The sequence below is a fragment of the Lepidochelys olivacea genome (assembly GCF_965140295.1).
Source record: "Lepidochelys olivacea isolate rLepOli2 genome assembly, chromosome: 7".
Classification (NCBI taxonomy): Eukaryota; Metazoa; Chordata; order Testudines; family Cheloniidae; genus Lepidochelys; species Lepidochelys olivacea.
The window spans coordinates 24548817-24562330 of record NC_140417.1 but is presented as its reverse complement, the minus strand read 5'-3'; the positions used below and the strand labels follow the sequence as shown (position 1 = coordinate 24562330).

Sequence of the window (13514 nt, the reverse complement as noted above, 5' to 3'; positions counted from 1 at the left end):
TGTAGTGACTGGGGTCCATGGAGCTGGGGTGAGGAGGGCACCAGGGGAATGGTGGCTTGACACTGGAGGCAGGGAGGGGGGCAATCAGTGAGAGTGATTCAGTGTGGGGATATCCTCAGATGAAAGGCAATGGTAGCCAGTGGCCACACAGCAAAGGGTTTATATGCTGCGAGGGGGTGATGGGGTGGCAGAGGTATTATGTGACTTGGGGGAGGAGATGGGAGTGATGTGGCATGGGAAGAATGGCATATGCCTGGCGTGGGGGCAGAAAACAGTAATGACCTGGCTGTATCAGAGGGGAAGCCGTGTTAGTCTGGATCTGTAAAAGCGGCAAAGAGTCCTGTGGCACCTTATAGACTAACAGACGTATTGGAGCAAAAGCTTTCATGGGTAATACCCACTTCATCGGATGCATGACCTGGTGGAGAAGCTATGTGGAGGGGTGAGGGGATGCCCTTGGGGGCACAGGAGCCAGGTGGGGTGGCGGGTGAGGGGCTGCTCCATGGGGTGGAGGTTGTCGCTGATCCATGGCGGGGGAGCAGGAGCCATGCAGGGGGGGAGGGGATGCCCCAGGCAGGAGCCATGCAGGGTGGCGGAGATACCCCATGCGGGGGGGGGAAGGGATGCCCAGGCAAGAGTCACGCGGGAGCAGCAGACTCGCTAAACCGGGCCAGCAGGGGGCGCGCACGTCTAACAGAAGGGCAGACCAGGAGGCGGGGCTACGCGGTGACGTCACAGGCATGGATGACGCAGCGCGTTGGTGGGTGGGTGTGTGTTGACATCGAGAGCCGGCACCTGGGGGCCGCGTTGCGCCGCCGGCCTCCCGCCCGCCCGCCGCCATGTACCGGGCCCTGTACAGCTTCCGCTCCGCCGAGCCCAACTCGCTGCCCCTCGCCGCCGGGGAGACCTTCCTGCTGCTGGAGCGGAGCAACCAGCACTGGTGGCTGGTGACCCGCGCCGGCTCCGGGGAGACGGGCTACGCGCCGGCCTCCTACCTGCAGCGGCTGCAGGTCAGGGCAGCGGGCGAGCGGGGCCCCGGGGCGATGGGGCTCGGTGCCTCGTGGCGGGGGCAGGTGCGCCCTTTCCCCGGGGGAGAGGGACGCGACGGGCTGGGGGGGACGGACACGCTGGGGGGGGGGACGGGCTGTGTGTGGGGGGGGCACACGCTACGGGCTGTGTGGGGGGACGGGCTGTGTGGGGGGGGCACACGATACGGGCTGTGGGGGGCGGACACGGGCTCCGGGCTGTGTGTGGGGGGGGGACCCTCTCCTGCAGTGGCTGCAGACCAGCAGTTGGAGGTACAGGGCTGGGCACTATCCTGGCTGTCCTCCATCTGAGGATGAAGCGTGGCCCTTACCTCTCTGTAGGACAAGGCTTAGCATGAAGAACAGGGAGACTGTACTTCAGAGACTGACTGATCTGACCTTCTGGAGTGCAGGCTTTAGAGGGTACGTCTTCTGGGGAAGGGCTGTGCGCTAGCCTCCTCCCTCAAAAGTTACAAGTCCTGGGGTGCTGTACTAGCAAGGCAGTCCATGCACAGGCCTCGTGTCCCCCAGAGAGGATTTGTTAAATGATAGTCATGAAGTTCTTGGATCAGCTTGTACTGCTCAGGGGAGATGTGACTCCTCCTATCTGCATCAATATAGGATCTTGAGGCTAAGAGCAGGTATGAGGACCACCACCCTGGAGAGTTGGGCTTCTTATGTCTTGCAGAGGTGACACTTTGGACATTTTGGTGCTCAAGGGCCAAGAAGCACTGACCTGGTGATGTGAGCTGTGCACTGAACTTCTGTAGGTCAGGACCAAAGAGAAGAGATATGGGGCTTCACTCTAAGGACACAGGTTATGTGTTGGCCCCTACCTATAATGGTTACTGGTCAGAAGACAAGGGAGTCAGGGGACATCAGTATGGGAGAAGAAGTTACGTGCTGGTTCCCTATCACCTGCACTCATCAGGGAGCATGAGGAGGAGGAGAAGTAGTACACTGGCGAGACTAGATATATTCTTGGTCTACTTCCAGAAGCTATGAGTGAGTGGATGGTAGGCTGTATGCTGCTTATAACATTTGGAGTTACCAGTGTGGGTTGCTTTTAAATTATGCAGTTATCACAATCTGTATGTTAGAATAGATATGCAGATAATTGTTTTGAGAATGACTATTCACAGCTACTACTGTGTATAAGTGAGAATGTTTAGCAGGAGATCATCAATCACACCCATTCCACTAACGTAGAGAATAATACAGGGGCTAATAACAGGCCTGTCCCAGCACTGATGAGGGGGCTGGGAGAGAAGCCAGAACAACCAATTGTAATGATAGTGGCAGTAATTATAATCAAGTCAGTGACATTCATAATTATAGAAAATGAGAGGACAGACTTCTCCAACCCTAATAGGAGTCAGAGTAATGAGGGCTCATGCAGTAATCGCAACAGCAAGGATAACCCATACATTTTTGTTGGTGTTGTAGAAGATAAAACTGTATGCCCTCTTTTACGGTGTGACAGCATGTTTTAATGGAGGGTTCCTGGGCAAAACATGGATCTTGCAATACACTTGTTATATGTATAGTTTGGGTCAAGTGTTTTATCCTCCTAATCCCAGGGGTTTGAAATGATGCCTACAATATATCTAAATTGCATACACCAAATAAGTCTGTATAGAAATACGCACGTGTTGCAGGTACATTTTTGGTGTCCCTGAGAAAATACAGCCCAGAATGTCAATAGAAACCAATTTATTCTAATATGCTGGTGTATACATCTCTAGTCTTGTGATTAAAATAGTAAATTTGTTTCTAAATAATTTCAGTGACTTGGAGATACGTTCTCTAATTAGATTTCACCAATCCAATAACAGATGTGAACTCCTGAAGCACTAGAACCGTCTTATCGTGGAGTCACAGACAGTCCCATTGGGCACTCCAGTCTGTCTTGCCACTCAGGCAAGCTGGACTTAGTGATAGATGGTTTCCATACCCCAAAGGTCACAAAAGATTCAGGTTGTTTCCAGTCCCAAGAGATCAGTCACTTACCCTCGGTCAGTTTGTACCTCAGATCTCACACCAAAGACAACACTTGTAGCCAATCCTATAGTAAACTAAGGATTTATTAACCAGGGAAAAGAAATTAGTTATTTACTGGTTAAAGCAGGAAAACCTATATACACAAATTAGTTACGGTCTGTGGTTTTAAAAGATGACAGAGTTGTTGTCACTTGTCAACACTGAATGTCTTAGGGCTAACCCAGGTTGACCTAGGACCTCTCTGCCTCTGTTTCATAGCTCCAGCCCTGTAAGGGTCAAACAGCAAATGAGAAAGAGAACGAGAACATCTTATGTCCCTGTTTTTATCCCCTTCTTCCAGCATTCAAGCTGATGGGACGGGCTCCTGCACGTAGCACCTTCATGGGTTTCAGAGGGACATTAACCAAGTCTTTATATCCTGATGTTCCACAGTGGCCCATTTAGTTTTGATGGTCCTTCTTGATGTGCAGTAGGCCATTCCCCACAGGTTCAGAGCAAGCATTTTTACAATTGTAAAGCAAAACTTACATATCCCCTTATAGCATGGGATAGAGACATTATGAGTGAAATTAATGCATGCAGCAACTTACAAGCATTCCATAGAGTCTAAACACATTCTTATAAGTCTAACACCTGTCTTGAACTATACTAACATACAGGTGAGCTGGTCTGGTTTCCAGCTATGAATTTGTCAGTGCTCAGCTGATGCCTACAGCCTTGGCAAGAGCTGGCACCCGGTCTGCCAGTGTCACACTAAGATTAGACCTTTGCCCTTGAATAAGGATCCTATCCTGCAACCCTTATCCATGACAATGGTCAGACTTCAATGAGATTACTTGTGTGTAAGAATTGGGTGCTAAGATATTTCACAGCAGTTACAAAGCAGAAAATCTACTTAAAACAATATATATTTAAAAATCCTCTATGGACCTGCTCCAACCTACCTCTTATGCCATTTCTTTCTGCAGTCTCTTGCTTCATCTGCTCATGTAGTTCCTTTTTGTCCTTTCTGCCTTTCTGTTTTGCTTTTAACTCTGTAAAGTATTTTCAGGCTGCAGGCATGAAGGATGCTTCAGAATGGTTGTATTGATAGTATAATAACTTAATATTAAAATGAATATGAAAGCAAGGTTATGACAAGCCATGAAAATGGCTTCTGGTACTTCATATTTGTTCTCCTTTAGTTCAAACCCGACTTTCCTAACTGCTATTTCAACCTGTTACCAGGAAATAGCATGGGGCTTTTTCTGCCACCTCTGTATTTGTCAATAAAGGTTCTGGAGCCAGACCTTGACTGGTGATCACGCTGATGATGCATGAGGCAGAATAAAATTCAAATGGCTGCTCTGTGGTTACAACAATGCTTAGTTGTGTTGACTGCCTCTCCTTCCATGATTTCAGAGTGCTTTCAGGTCAACTTTTCAGAGCTGTCACAAGCAAATTTTGACTTTAATCAGTAAACCAAGTAGAACTGACATGGAAAAAACTTTCTTTGACTGAAGCTTGGCTTTAAACAGTTCACTGGACTCTCTGAGACAAGAATGCAAACAAGTCACACCACATCTCTATTTAATAAGTTTGCTAATTAATGACAAGATGCCGAGAGGTAATTAATGTCACCATGATCACTGCAAGAATAATGAAGCTAACGATTAGTGACAGTGTGTACTGAGTAGGGAAAGAGAGCATGTCGCCAATGGAAGGAGTCACCATTGCAAACATAAGTCAGCAGATTCACTAATAGTGCAGTCAGGTTGTTGGTAAGCAGTACATGTCACGACAATCACAGTCAAAAGAAGTAAACATCTCATACTGCTAATGCTTCCCAGAAGAATCTTACTCACAACAAGGAAATTAAAATAATGTCAAAGGAGAACCTTTGCGGAGAGCAGGTGAGTTTTCCTTGGCACTGTCCGTACCAGGAGAATTACCTTTCTTTTTAAGTCATTTCTTATTTTCAGGCTCCTCCCTCATTTATAACACAGGTGGAAAATTCATACCTTAACTTCTTCAGGAAGAAGATGCAATCCATATTAAAAACAACTCTTCTTCTTAACATATTCTTCATAAGCTGCCAGAGAGTACTGAAGTGAAGTTTCTAGTTTGTTGGTGTCCTCTACTTACAAAAGTGCTGACATTTTCTACTTTAATCCCAATAATTTAAACGGTATTGCCATGAAATAGGGAGACTCAAATGTAGTAGCAAACTTCTTTTTAGAGACATCTGATGCCTTCAGAAAATAGGTTGTGGGCTAAGCGAAGGGAAGAATGCATGGTGCCTGGTGTGATTTGAGGGTTACAACCGACTGCAGTTAATGGCAGATTGGTTAAAAAACATTTAATTGCTGTTGATATTTCTATAAGTTTTTCACTGTTGTAGTTCTATGTTGGCTATATTATGGATTGGTAAAGAGTATTTCAATCGTTCGGGGGGTAAATACTAGTGATAGGTTCCCAAAAAATAAACAAGGTCTTTTCTACACTTGAAAAGTTTTACTGGCGTACCTATGTATATAGAACTATACTGGCAAACCATTCTAGCATAGAGGTAGCTTATACTGGCATAAACGTGTTTCTGTTGGCACAGTTTACACCAGTTCTCCAAGAGACATAAGCTATACTGACAAAGGCACGTTTTTGCCCATATAAACTGCCTCTATGCAAGGGTTTATACTGACATAGCTATTCTGTGTTTTGTTTTGTTTTTATTTTTAAAAAAAAAGCATTCCCCTAATCTACATAGCTTTTCCTATATACATTTTTAGGTGTAGATCAGGCCTGAGGGAAAGATAATGGGTCCGCTCCTACTTTTGTGTAAGAACAAGCACAGAATTTGAAGCAGAAGTGGTTGCTTGCTTGAATTTAGACCTTCTATGTGAAGCCTTGGCTGAGCTCTAAATTGCAAATAGAGATTTCACAATGGTGCTGGCAGACTCTGAAATAGCTTTGTAGTTTGTTACAGTTTTGCTTGCTAACATTGCTAACAGGTGCTGCTGATAAAAAAAAAAGTGAGAATCTGTACTTGACACTGAGCCGTCCAGTAACGGCACATAAGATAATTGCCTTGAGTTATTGACATAGCAGAGACAAATGCTGCTAATAGCTAATTCCAGGCAGATGCTCTCTTACTGAAATCATCAACACAAAAGCTTCGTATCTTCTGATTAAATGGGAAGGAGCCAGTTAGCAGGAGGTTTAGTTTTCGTCACAAACTGCGTGGGTGACACTTAAGTGGTTTCTGAGCAGCAGAAGAATATGGAGATTAAATTGGAGCTGGCTTTTCAGTCGGAGACAGTCATTCTTTACAGAAGATCAGACTTTTGAAGTCTTATATGAAGTAGTAAAAAATTCAATTTAAAAAGCTTCCTTTGGAGCAGAGGTTTTATTCTCTGTATCAGGGAAGAGAGTGGCTGCTGAATAGGGGAGAAGGCTAAGTGTAATGAATAACAAGGGTCCTTTCACTGGGTTAAAGAGCCCATATGTTATCATCATAATGGTGAGATGTGTAATTACTTAATGGGAATCTGGAACTGTTCCAAGTTCCAGCTTCCAGCCTGTGAAGGCTTGGATTGAACCACCACAGCACTAGAAGACTGCTTACTCTCCAGCAGAGAGGACGATGGAGTCGACACTAGCAGCATCTAGACTGCAAGGCCAGAAAAGGCCACTTGGTACATGGAATCTGACCCACTGCAGTTTGCAAGGCTAACTTCTCCTTTCTTGGAGAATAAAGTAGAGAATAGTTACCTAGCCCTAGTGGCCAGAGATCCAAGCCTCAGGTTTCCAACACCTAGCTTTCTGGCAGGGTCACCTCAGCCCTTTATCCTTCCTAGCACAGAAAAATATGGGTTCCATGCAGCTTACAGAATATGGGGGAGACTTAAAGAGGAGACTTTAAAAAGTAGGATTCTGTCTGCTTTGTGTCAACTTTAATGATTTCCTGCTGATTTACATAAGAGTTAGGGTTTGCCCTTATGTTCTTAACTAACACTTTCCCTCCCATATTCCACTATTGTGCTTGTTGCTGTGTGCTAGTTGATTGCTGCCTGCCACCCCAGAGTTGGCTTCATGTCAACAGTGCTGTATTCGTGTAGACTGCAAAGCATTTTATCTAATCTCTTCTAATATCACTGCAATCGGGGCGCCTCCACTACCCAACTACTGACTCTAAAAATGTTTCCCTAATATGTCACCTGAACTCTTTCTCCTTTAGTTTCTGGTCATTCCTTTTTGTCCTGTTGTCTCTGAAACTGAATAATTTCTATCCTTCCTCTTAAGGTTACCGTGAAGGTATTTATAAGCTGTGAAGAACAGAAAATTCCAGTAAGATATGAACTACTAGTGACACTTTGTTAAGGAGGCAAGTGTTGCAATCCCTGAGCCCTGGACTGGTGTATTGTGGCAGTCAGTCTATCACAGGGTTCTCCTAGGATGTTGCTGGCTAAGTGTATGACTCTGAAATGACAAGCCTGTTACAGGGAGGGGCTACTACTTTTTTCTAGAGCAGTGTTTCTCATTGACCGGTCCATGGACTGGCGCCAGTCCCTGAGATCTCTGTGACATAGTTTAGGAAGGCAGCAAGCCGGTCCCTGGTGTCAAAAAGGTTGAGAAACACTGCTCTAGAGGTATCTGGTATTGGGCCCTGCTAGTGTCAAGACACTGGGATTTGATTGACCTCTAGTCTCACCTGGAGTGGCAAATCCTATCCAAGGAGGAGTTATCTCATGAATCGTAGAATATCAGGGTTGAAAGGGACCTCAGGAGGTCATCCAGTCCAACCCCCTACTCAAAGTCGGACCAATCCTCAATTTTTGCCCCAGATCCCTAAATGGCCCCCTCAAGGATTGAACTCACAACCCTGGGTTTAGCAGGCCGGTGCTCAAACTACTGAGCTCTCCCTCCTCCCAATGCCTTTGAAATATTAGATTTGTTGCTGCAGATTTGCAGTGATCGCTTTAGTGGAAGGCATGGAATGAGAACTTTCACACTCTGCTTTTCTAATGTAATCTTACCCATTTGCCACTCGTGCATTGCTCTCACCATGCCCCATCACAACTTTTGTTCTTCCCCATCTTCCCTATTTCCCCCCAATGGCTCCATTTCCCCTTCCTTGTTGCCCTCTCCCCTTTACAGTTCTAACAAGTTCAACCAGCTCCTCTTTCTGTCCCCATCCCAATCTCCCTCTCTCCTCCCACCAACACAAATCCTTATCCCACATCACACCTTCCTCCTCCTCACCATTGGTGACATTTTCCCTGTCACGGAGTGTGGGGGAGTCCAGGCCCTGCACCCCTCTTCCTGGGATTCATTGAGACTCTCAGCCAGCCAGTAAAACAGAAGGTTTATTGGACAACAGGAACACAGTCCAAAACAGAGCTTGTGGGTTCACCCAGGACCCCTCAGTCAAGTCCTTCTGGGTGAGCAGGGAGCTTAGACCCCAGCCATGGGGTTCCCTGTGTTCCTCCACCCGGCCCCAAACTGAAACTAAACCCCCCCAGCAGGCTCCCTTCTGCAGCCTGTCTTCACATTCCTGGGCAGAGGTGTTACCTCCCCCTTCCCCTCCTGGCTCAGGTTACAGGCTCTCAGGTCTCCAATCCCCAGGGCACGTTCCCAGGTCAACACTCCCCCCCTCCCTGCTGCGTCACATCGTCACATGCCCCAACCTGGCCCTTTCTCCATCTCCTCTTCTGTACCTTCCACACCCAGCCCCACCCCTCTTATGTTGCTGTTCCTGACCTCATGCCAATCCTTCTCCCTTACTCTTTCTGGAATGCTCACTCCCTCTCTTGAAACCATAGCCATCTATGACTGATTCATATCTCGCTACCTCTAGTTCCTGGCTCTGATATCTAGATCTCTTTGTCTGACACTGCTTCTTCAGCTGTCCTCTCTTATAGAGGCCTCTCTTCCTCTAATGCTCCCTCCCTTGTGTCAGACCGTGGTGGGGATGTTAGGTTTCTCCTCTCCCTCTCTCTTCCCCCTTCTAATGAGAGAGAGCAGGAACAGCACTGCACCTGACTTTGTCTCTCCTCTCCCCCTCCATGTCACTGTCATCCCCTGTTTGCCCAATTCCTCCCCATGACCTACCTCTCTGATTTCAATTCCTGGCTCTCACTCTTCCTCTCCTCACAATCTCCCACATACATCCTTGGGGATTTTAATTTCCCTGTTGCTGACCCATCCAACGCCCTAGCTTCACGTTTCCACATCCTCACCTCTTCCTTCAACCTGCTTCCCTAGATCAACTGTCCCACTCACCAGAACGGCCGCTCACTTGATTGGTCTTTGCCAGGGCCATCCTTACCCATACGCAAAGTACGCAGCTGCGTAGGGCACGAGGAAATTTGGGGTACCAGATTTTGTGGTGCCCTGCGCAGCTGCATGCTGCTCCAGCCCCTGCTGGTCCAGCTCTTCCCCAGGGCCCCTTTCCCGCCCCCGCTCCCCTGAGTTCTGCAGCAGGGCTTGGGCTGCACTCACTGGGGGCGGGAAGTGCAGCAACCCGGCCTCAGCCGCGCTGCAGGTGAGCGCTGGGGAGGTTCCCCCTTACTCCCCAAGCCAGACCCACTCCCTCCCCTGTGGAGGCCTGGGGCCACCCTCCTGCTTCTCTCCCCCCCCCCACAGAGGTCTTGGGCCCCCCCCCGGAGGGGGAGGGGGGCTGTGTAGGGCCCCAGAATTGCTAGGGACGGCTCTGATCTTTGCTAAGCACTGCTTTTTCTATCTCTCTGCTACCCTATTCCCCCTGTCCAGCTCGCTCCTGGTCTCTTTCAGCATCGGCCATCAGCATCTCCTGCATGCCCTCTCTGTGACTTCCATTCCATCAGCACTGATGACTTCTCATATGCTTTCATCCCTCTCTTTCCTGCCGTCTCTTCCTTGCTTCCGTTGATGTGGTTGTTGATTCTCTCCATGCTTTACTTGCCACCATCCTTGACTCTGTTGTCCCTCTACCTCATTACAAGGTTTGTCCTGCCAACCTCCAGCCCTGGTCATCCCCAGCATCCACTTCTGCCACTCCTGCTTTTGGGCTGCTGAGACAGTTTCTGCCAGAAGTGATCACCAGATTGACTTCCTCCCTTACAAATTAGTTTTTTGCAGCTTCAGTTATGCCACCTTCCTTGCTAAGTAGCTTTACTTTTCAGCTTAATTGAATCTCATGCTCTCAACTGCCACCTTTGACCTACTTTCTCAAACCTTCTTGTCCTCTTGACTCCAGTTCTCTCTCCACATAGGATCTCTGATGGTTTTTTTAAGACATGCTGTTTTGTCAATTTTATAAGTCTCTCGGTTTGCCTTCCTTTCCTTTCCTACAACTGTTGCCTCTTTTTCCCCAGTGACAGATGCAGAAGTTTCTCATATTCTGTAACCTTGCTGTTGCCCCAGTGATCCCATTCGATCTCTTGATCACCTTCACACCCACTATCATCACCTCCCTTACTCTTTGCCTTGAACTCTCACTCTCCCCTGGTTCTTTCCCCTCAGTACAAACAAGCATTAGTCTTTCCCATCTTAAAAAACCAACCTGTCCCCATTTGCCTCTCCAGATACTACCCCATCTCCCTTCTCTCTTTCATCTCAAAGCTTGGTGCACACACTGTTTATGATTGCTCTGTGGAGTCTGTCTCCCCCAAATTCTATCCTGAACTCTCTCCAGTATGGCTTCTGCCTCTGGCACACCACTGAAACTGCTCTTGCCAAAGTCTCTCTGACTTTTTCAGAGCTGGCTCTCAGAATCACTACCCCATCCTCATCCTTCCTGACCTGTTAACTGTCTTTGACACAGATGACCTGCTCTTCGTGCTGGCATTCTGTAACTGTCTTCTCCTGGTTCTGTTGTCTCTTTAATTGATCCTTCAGTGGAGGAGCCTCCTCATGGGAGTTCCATAGGGATCTGCCTTTGGTCCCCTTCTCCCTCCAGCTCTGGCTAATCTCTGCAAACACAAATTCAACTGCAATCTACATGCTGCTTACTCTAGGACAGGGTGGGCAAACTTTTTGGGCTGAGAGCCACATCTGGTTGAGGAAATTGTATGCAGGGCGGGGGTGGGGGTGGGGGTGCGGGAGGGGGTGCAGAGTGCAGGAAAGGGCTCAGGACAAGGGATTGGGGCAGAGGAGAGGTGCGGGCTGTATGAGGGGGCTCAGGGCAGGGGGTTGGGGTGCAGAAGGGGGCTCAGGGCAGGGAGTTGGGTGCAAGAGGGGTGCGGCGGGGCTCAGGGCAGGAGGGGTGCGGGGTGCAGCAGGGGGCTCAGGGTAGGGGGTTGGGATGTGGCAAGGGCTGAGGGCAGGGGGTTGGGGTGTATGGGGGTGTGGTAGGGGGCTCAGGGCAGAGAGTTGGGGGGTGGGGTGCAGGAGGAGTTTGGGCTCTGGCCCAGCGCTGCTTACCTAAAGTGGCTCTGGGGTGGCAGCGGCGTAGGCGAGGCCAGGCCAGGCTCCCTGCATGCCTGCCCTGGCCCCACATGGTGCCACTCTAGGAAGCGGCTGGCACCATGACCCTGCATGGCCCCGGGGGGGGGGCCCAAAGGGCTCTGCGTGCTGCCCTTGCCACGCCTCCAGGTACCTCCCCCGAAGCTCCCCATTGGCCACGGTTCCCCATTCCTGGTCAATGGGAGCTGCGGGGAGTGGTGCCTGGAAGCAAGGGCAATGCACGGAGCCCTCTGCCCCTCCCCCCCAGGGCCGTGGTGCTGGTCGCTTCTGAGAGTGGCACGGGGCCTGCGGCACCACGGGGAGCAATCCTGCGGGCCAGATCAGCGCCCTGAGGGGCCGGATCCAGCCTGCGGGCCATAGTTTGCCCACCCCTGCTCTATTGTCTACCTCTGTACACCAGACCTATCTCCTGCTGTCCAAATTAAAATCTTTCTGACATCTCCTTGTGGATGGGTAGCCACCGGTTGAAGCTCAAAGGCTAAAATTCAACTCTTAATCTTCTCCCAAGCCACTTTCTCTTTCTCCGTTCTCAATCACTGTGGATAACACCACCATCCTGCCTGTCAGGCAGGCCCATAACTTGTGCGTCATCTGGACCTCTCTAGGTTTTCACGTCCAAGCTATGTCTAAATATTGCCATTTTTTTCTGCATAATATCTCTAAGATTTGGCCTTTCCTGTTCATGCACACAGCTAAAACTCTCATCCAGGCTGTTGTCATTTTGTGTCTTGATTACTGCAACATCCATGTATCTAACCTTGATAAATACAGACAGGCCCAGCTTATACCCATTCAGAATGCTGCTGCAAAGATCATTTTCCTAGTCAGTCACTTTGAGCATGTCACCCCTCTCTTTGCATCTGTCAGGGTTCCCCCCCACACACACACTCTGAATTCTGGGATACAGATGTGGGGACCCGCATGAAAGACCCCCATAGCTTATATTCTACCAGCTTAGGTTAAAAACTTCCCCAAGGCACAAATTCCTTTCCTTGTCCTTGGACGGTATTGCCGCCACCACCACCTAGTGATTTACATAAAATTTCAGGGAAGGGACACTTGAAATCCCTATCCCCCCAAGCCCCTTCACCCCTTTCTTGGAGAAGCTTGACAATAAAGGGGTCCTGCACTTAGGACGGAAGAACCCAATGCAAAGCTACAGACTAGGGACCGAATGGCTCGGCAGCAGTTCTGCGGAAAAGGACCTAGGGGTGACAGTGGATGAGAAGCTGGATATGAGTCAGCAGTGTGCCCTTGTTGCCAAGAAGGCCAATGGCATTTTGGGATGTATAAGTAGGGGCATAGCGAGCAGATCGAGGGACGTGATCGTTCCCCTCTATTCGACATTGGTGAGGCCTCATCTGGAGTACTGTGTCCAGTTTTGGGCCCCACACTACAAGAAGGATGTGGAAAAATTGGAAAGAGTCCAGAGGAGGGCAACAAAATTGATTAAGGTGCTGAAGCACATGAGTTATGAGGAGAGGCTGAGGGAACTGGGATTGTTTAGTCTGCAGTAGAGAAGAATGAGGGGGGATTTGATCGTTGCTTTCAGCTACCTGAGAGGTGGTTCCAGAGAGGATGGTTCTAGACTATTCTCAGTGGTAGATGAGGACAGGACAAGGAGTAATGGTCTCAAGTTGCATTGGGGGAGGTTTAGTTTGGATATTAGGAAAAACTTTTTCACTAGGAGGGTGGTGAAACACTGGAATGCGTTACCTAGGGAGGTGGTAGAATCTCCTTCCTTAGAAGTTTTTAAGGTCAGGCTTGACAAAGCCCTGGCTGGGATGATTTAATTGGGGATTGGTCCTGCTTTGAGCAGGGGGTTGGACTAGATGACCTTCTGAGGTCCCTTCCAACCCTGATATTCTATGATTCTAATAATATACAAACAAACTGGTTAGCAATGTGAGCACAGACCAGACCCTTTGTCTTCAGGACACTGAAAATCAATCAGGTTCTTAAAAGAAGAACTTTATTTATAAAGAAAGTAAAAATTACACCTGCAAAATCAGGATGGAAGGTAACTTTACAGGGTAAATAAAAAGTTTTAAAACACAGAAGATTCCC

At 48.6% G+C, this 13514-nt stretch overlaps 1 protein-coding gene across 2 annotated transcripts in view; it reads left to right on the top strand.

Annotated features, from left to right (window-relative positions):
• The first annotated feature begins 767 nt into the window (after positions 1–767).
• NCKIPSD (NCK interacting protein with SH3 domain) overlaps positions 768–13514 on the top strand; it is a 101200-nt gene continuing 88453 nt past the window's right edge. Inside the window, exon 1 of one of the 2 annotated variants that reach the window (XM_084633052.1) lies at positions 768–1010. In XM_084633052.1, the coding sequence (XP_084489178.1) occupies positions 840–1010 (171 nt within the window). In that variant the 5' untranslated portion in view covers positions 768–839. Of the gene's footprint in view, positions 1074–13514 lie in introns of both variants that reach the window. The other variant, XM_084633051.1, reaches the window with a different exon arrangement.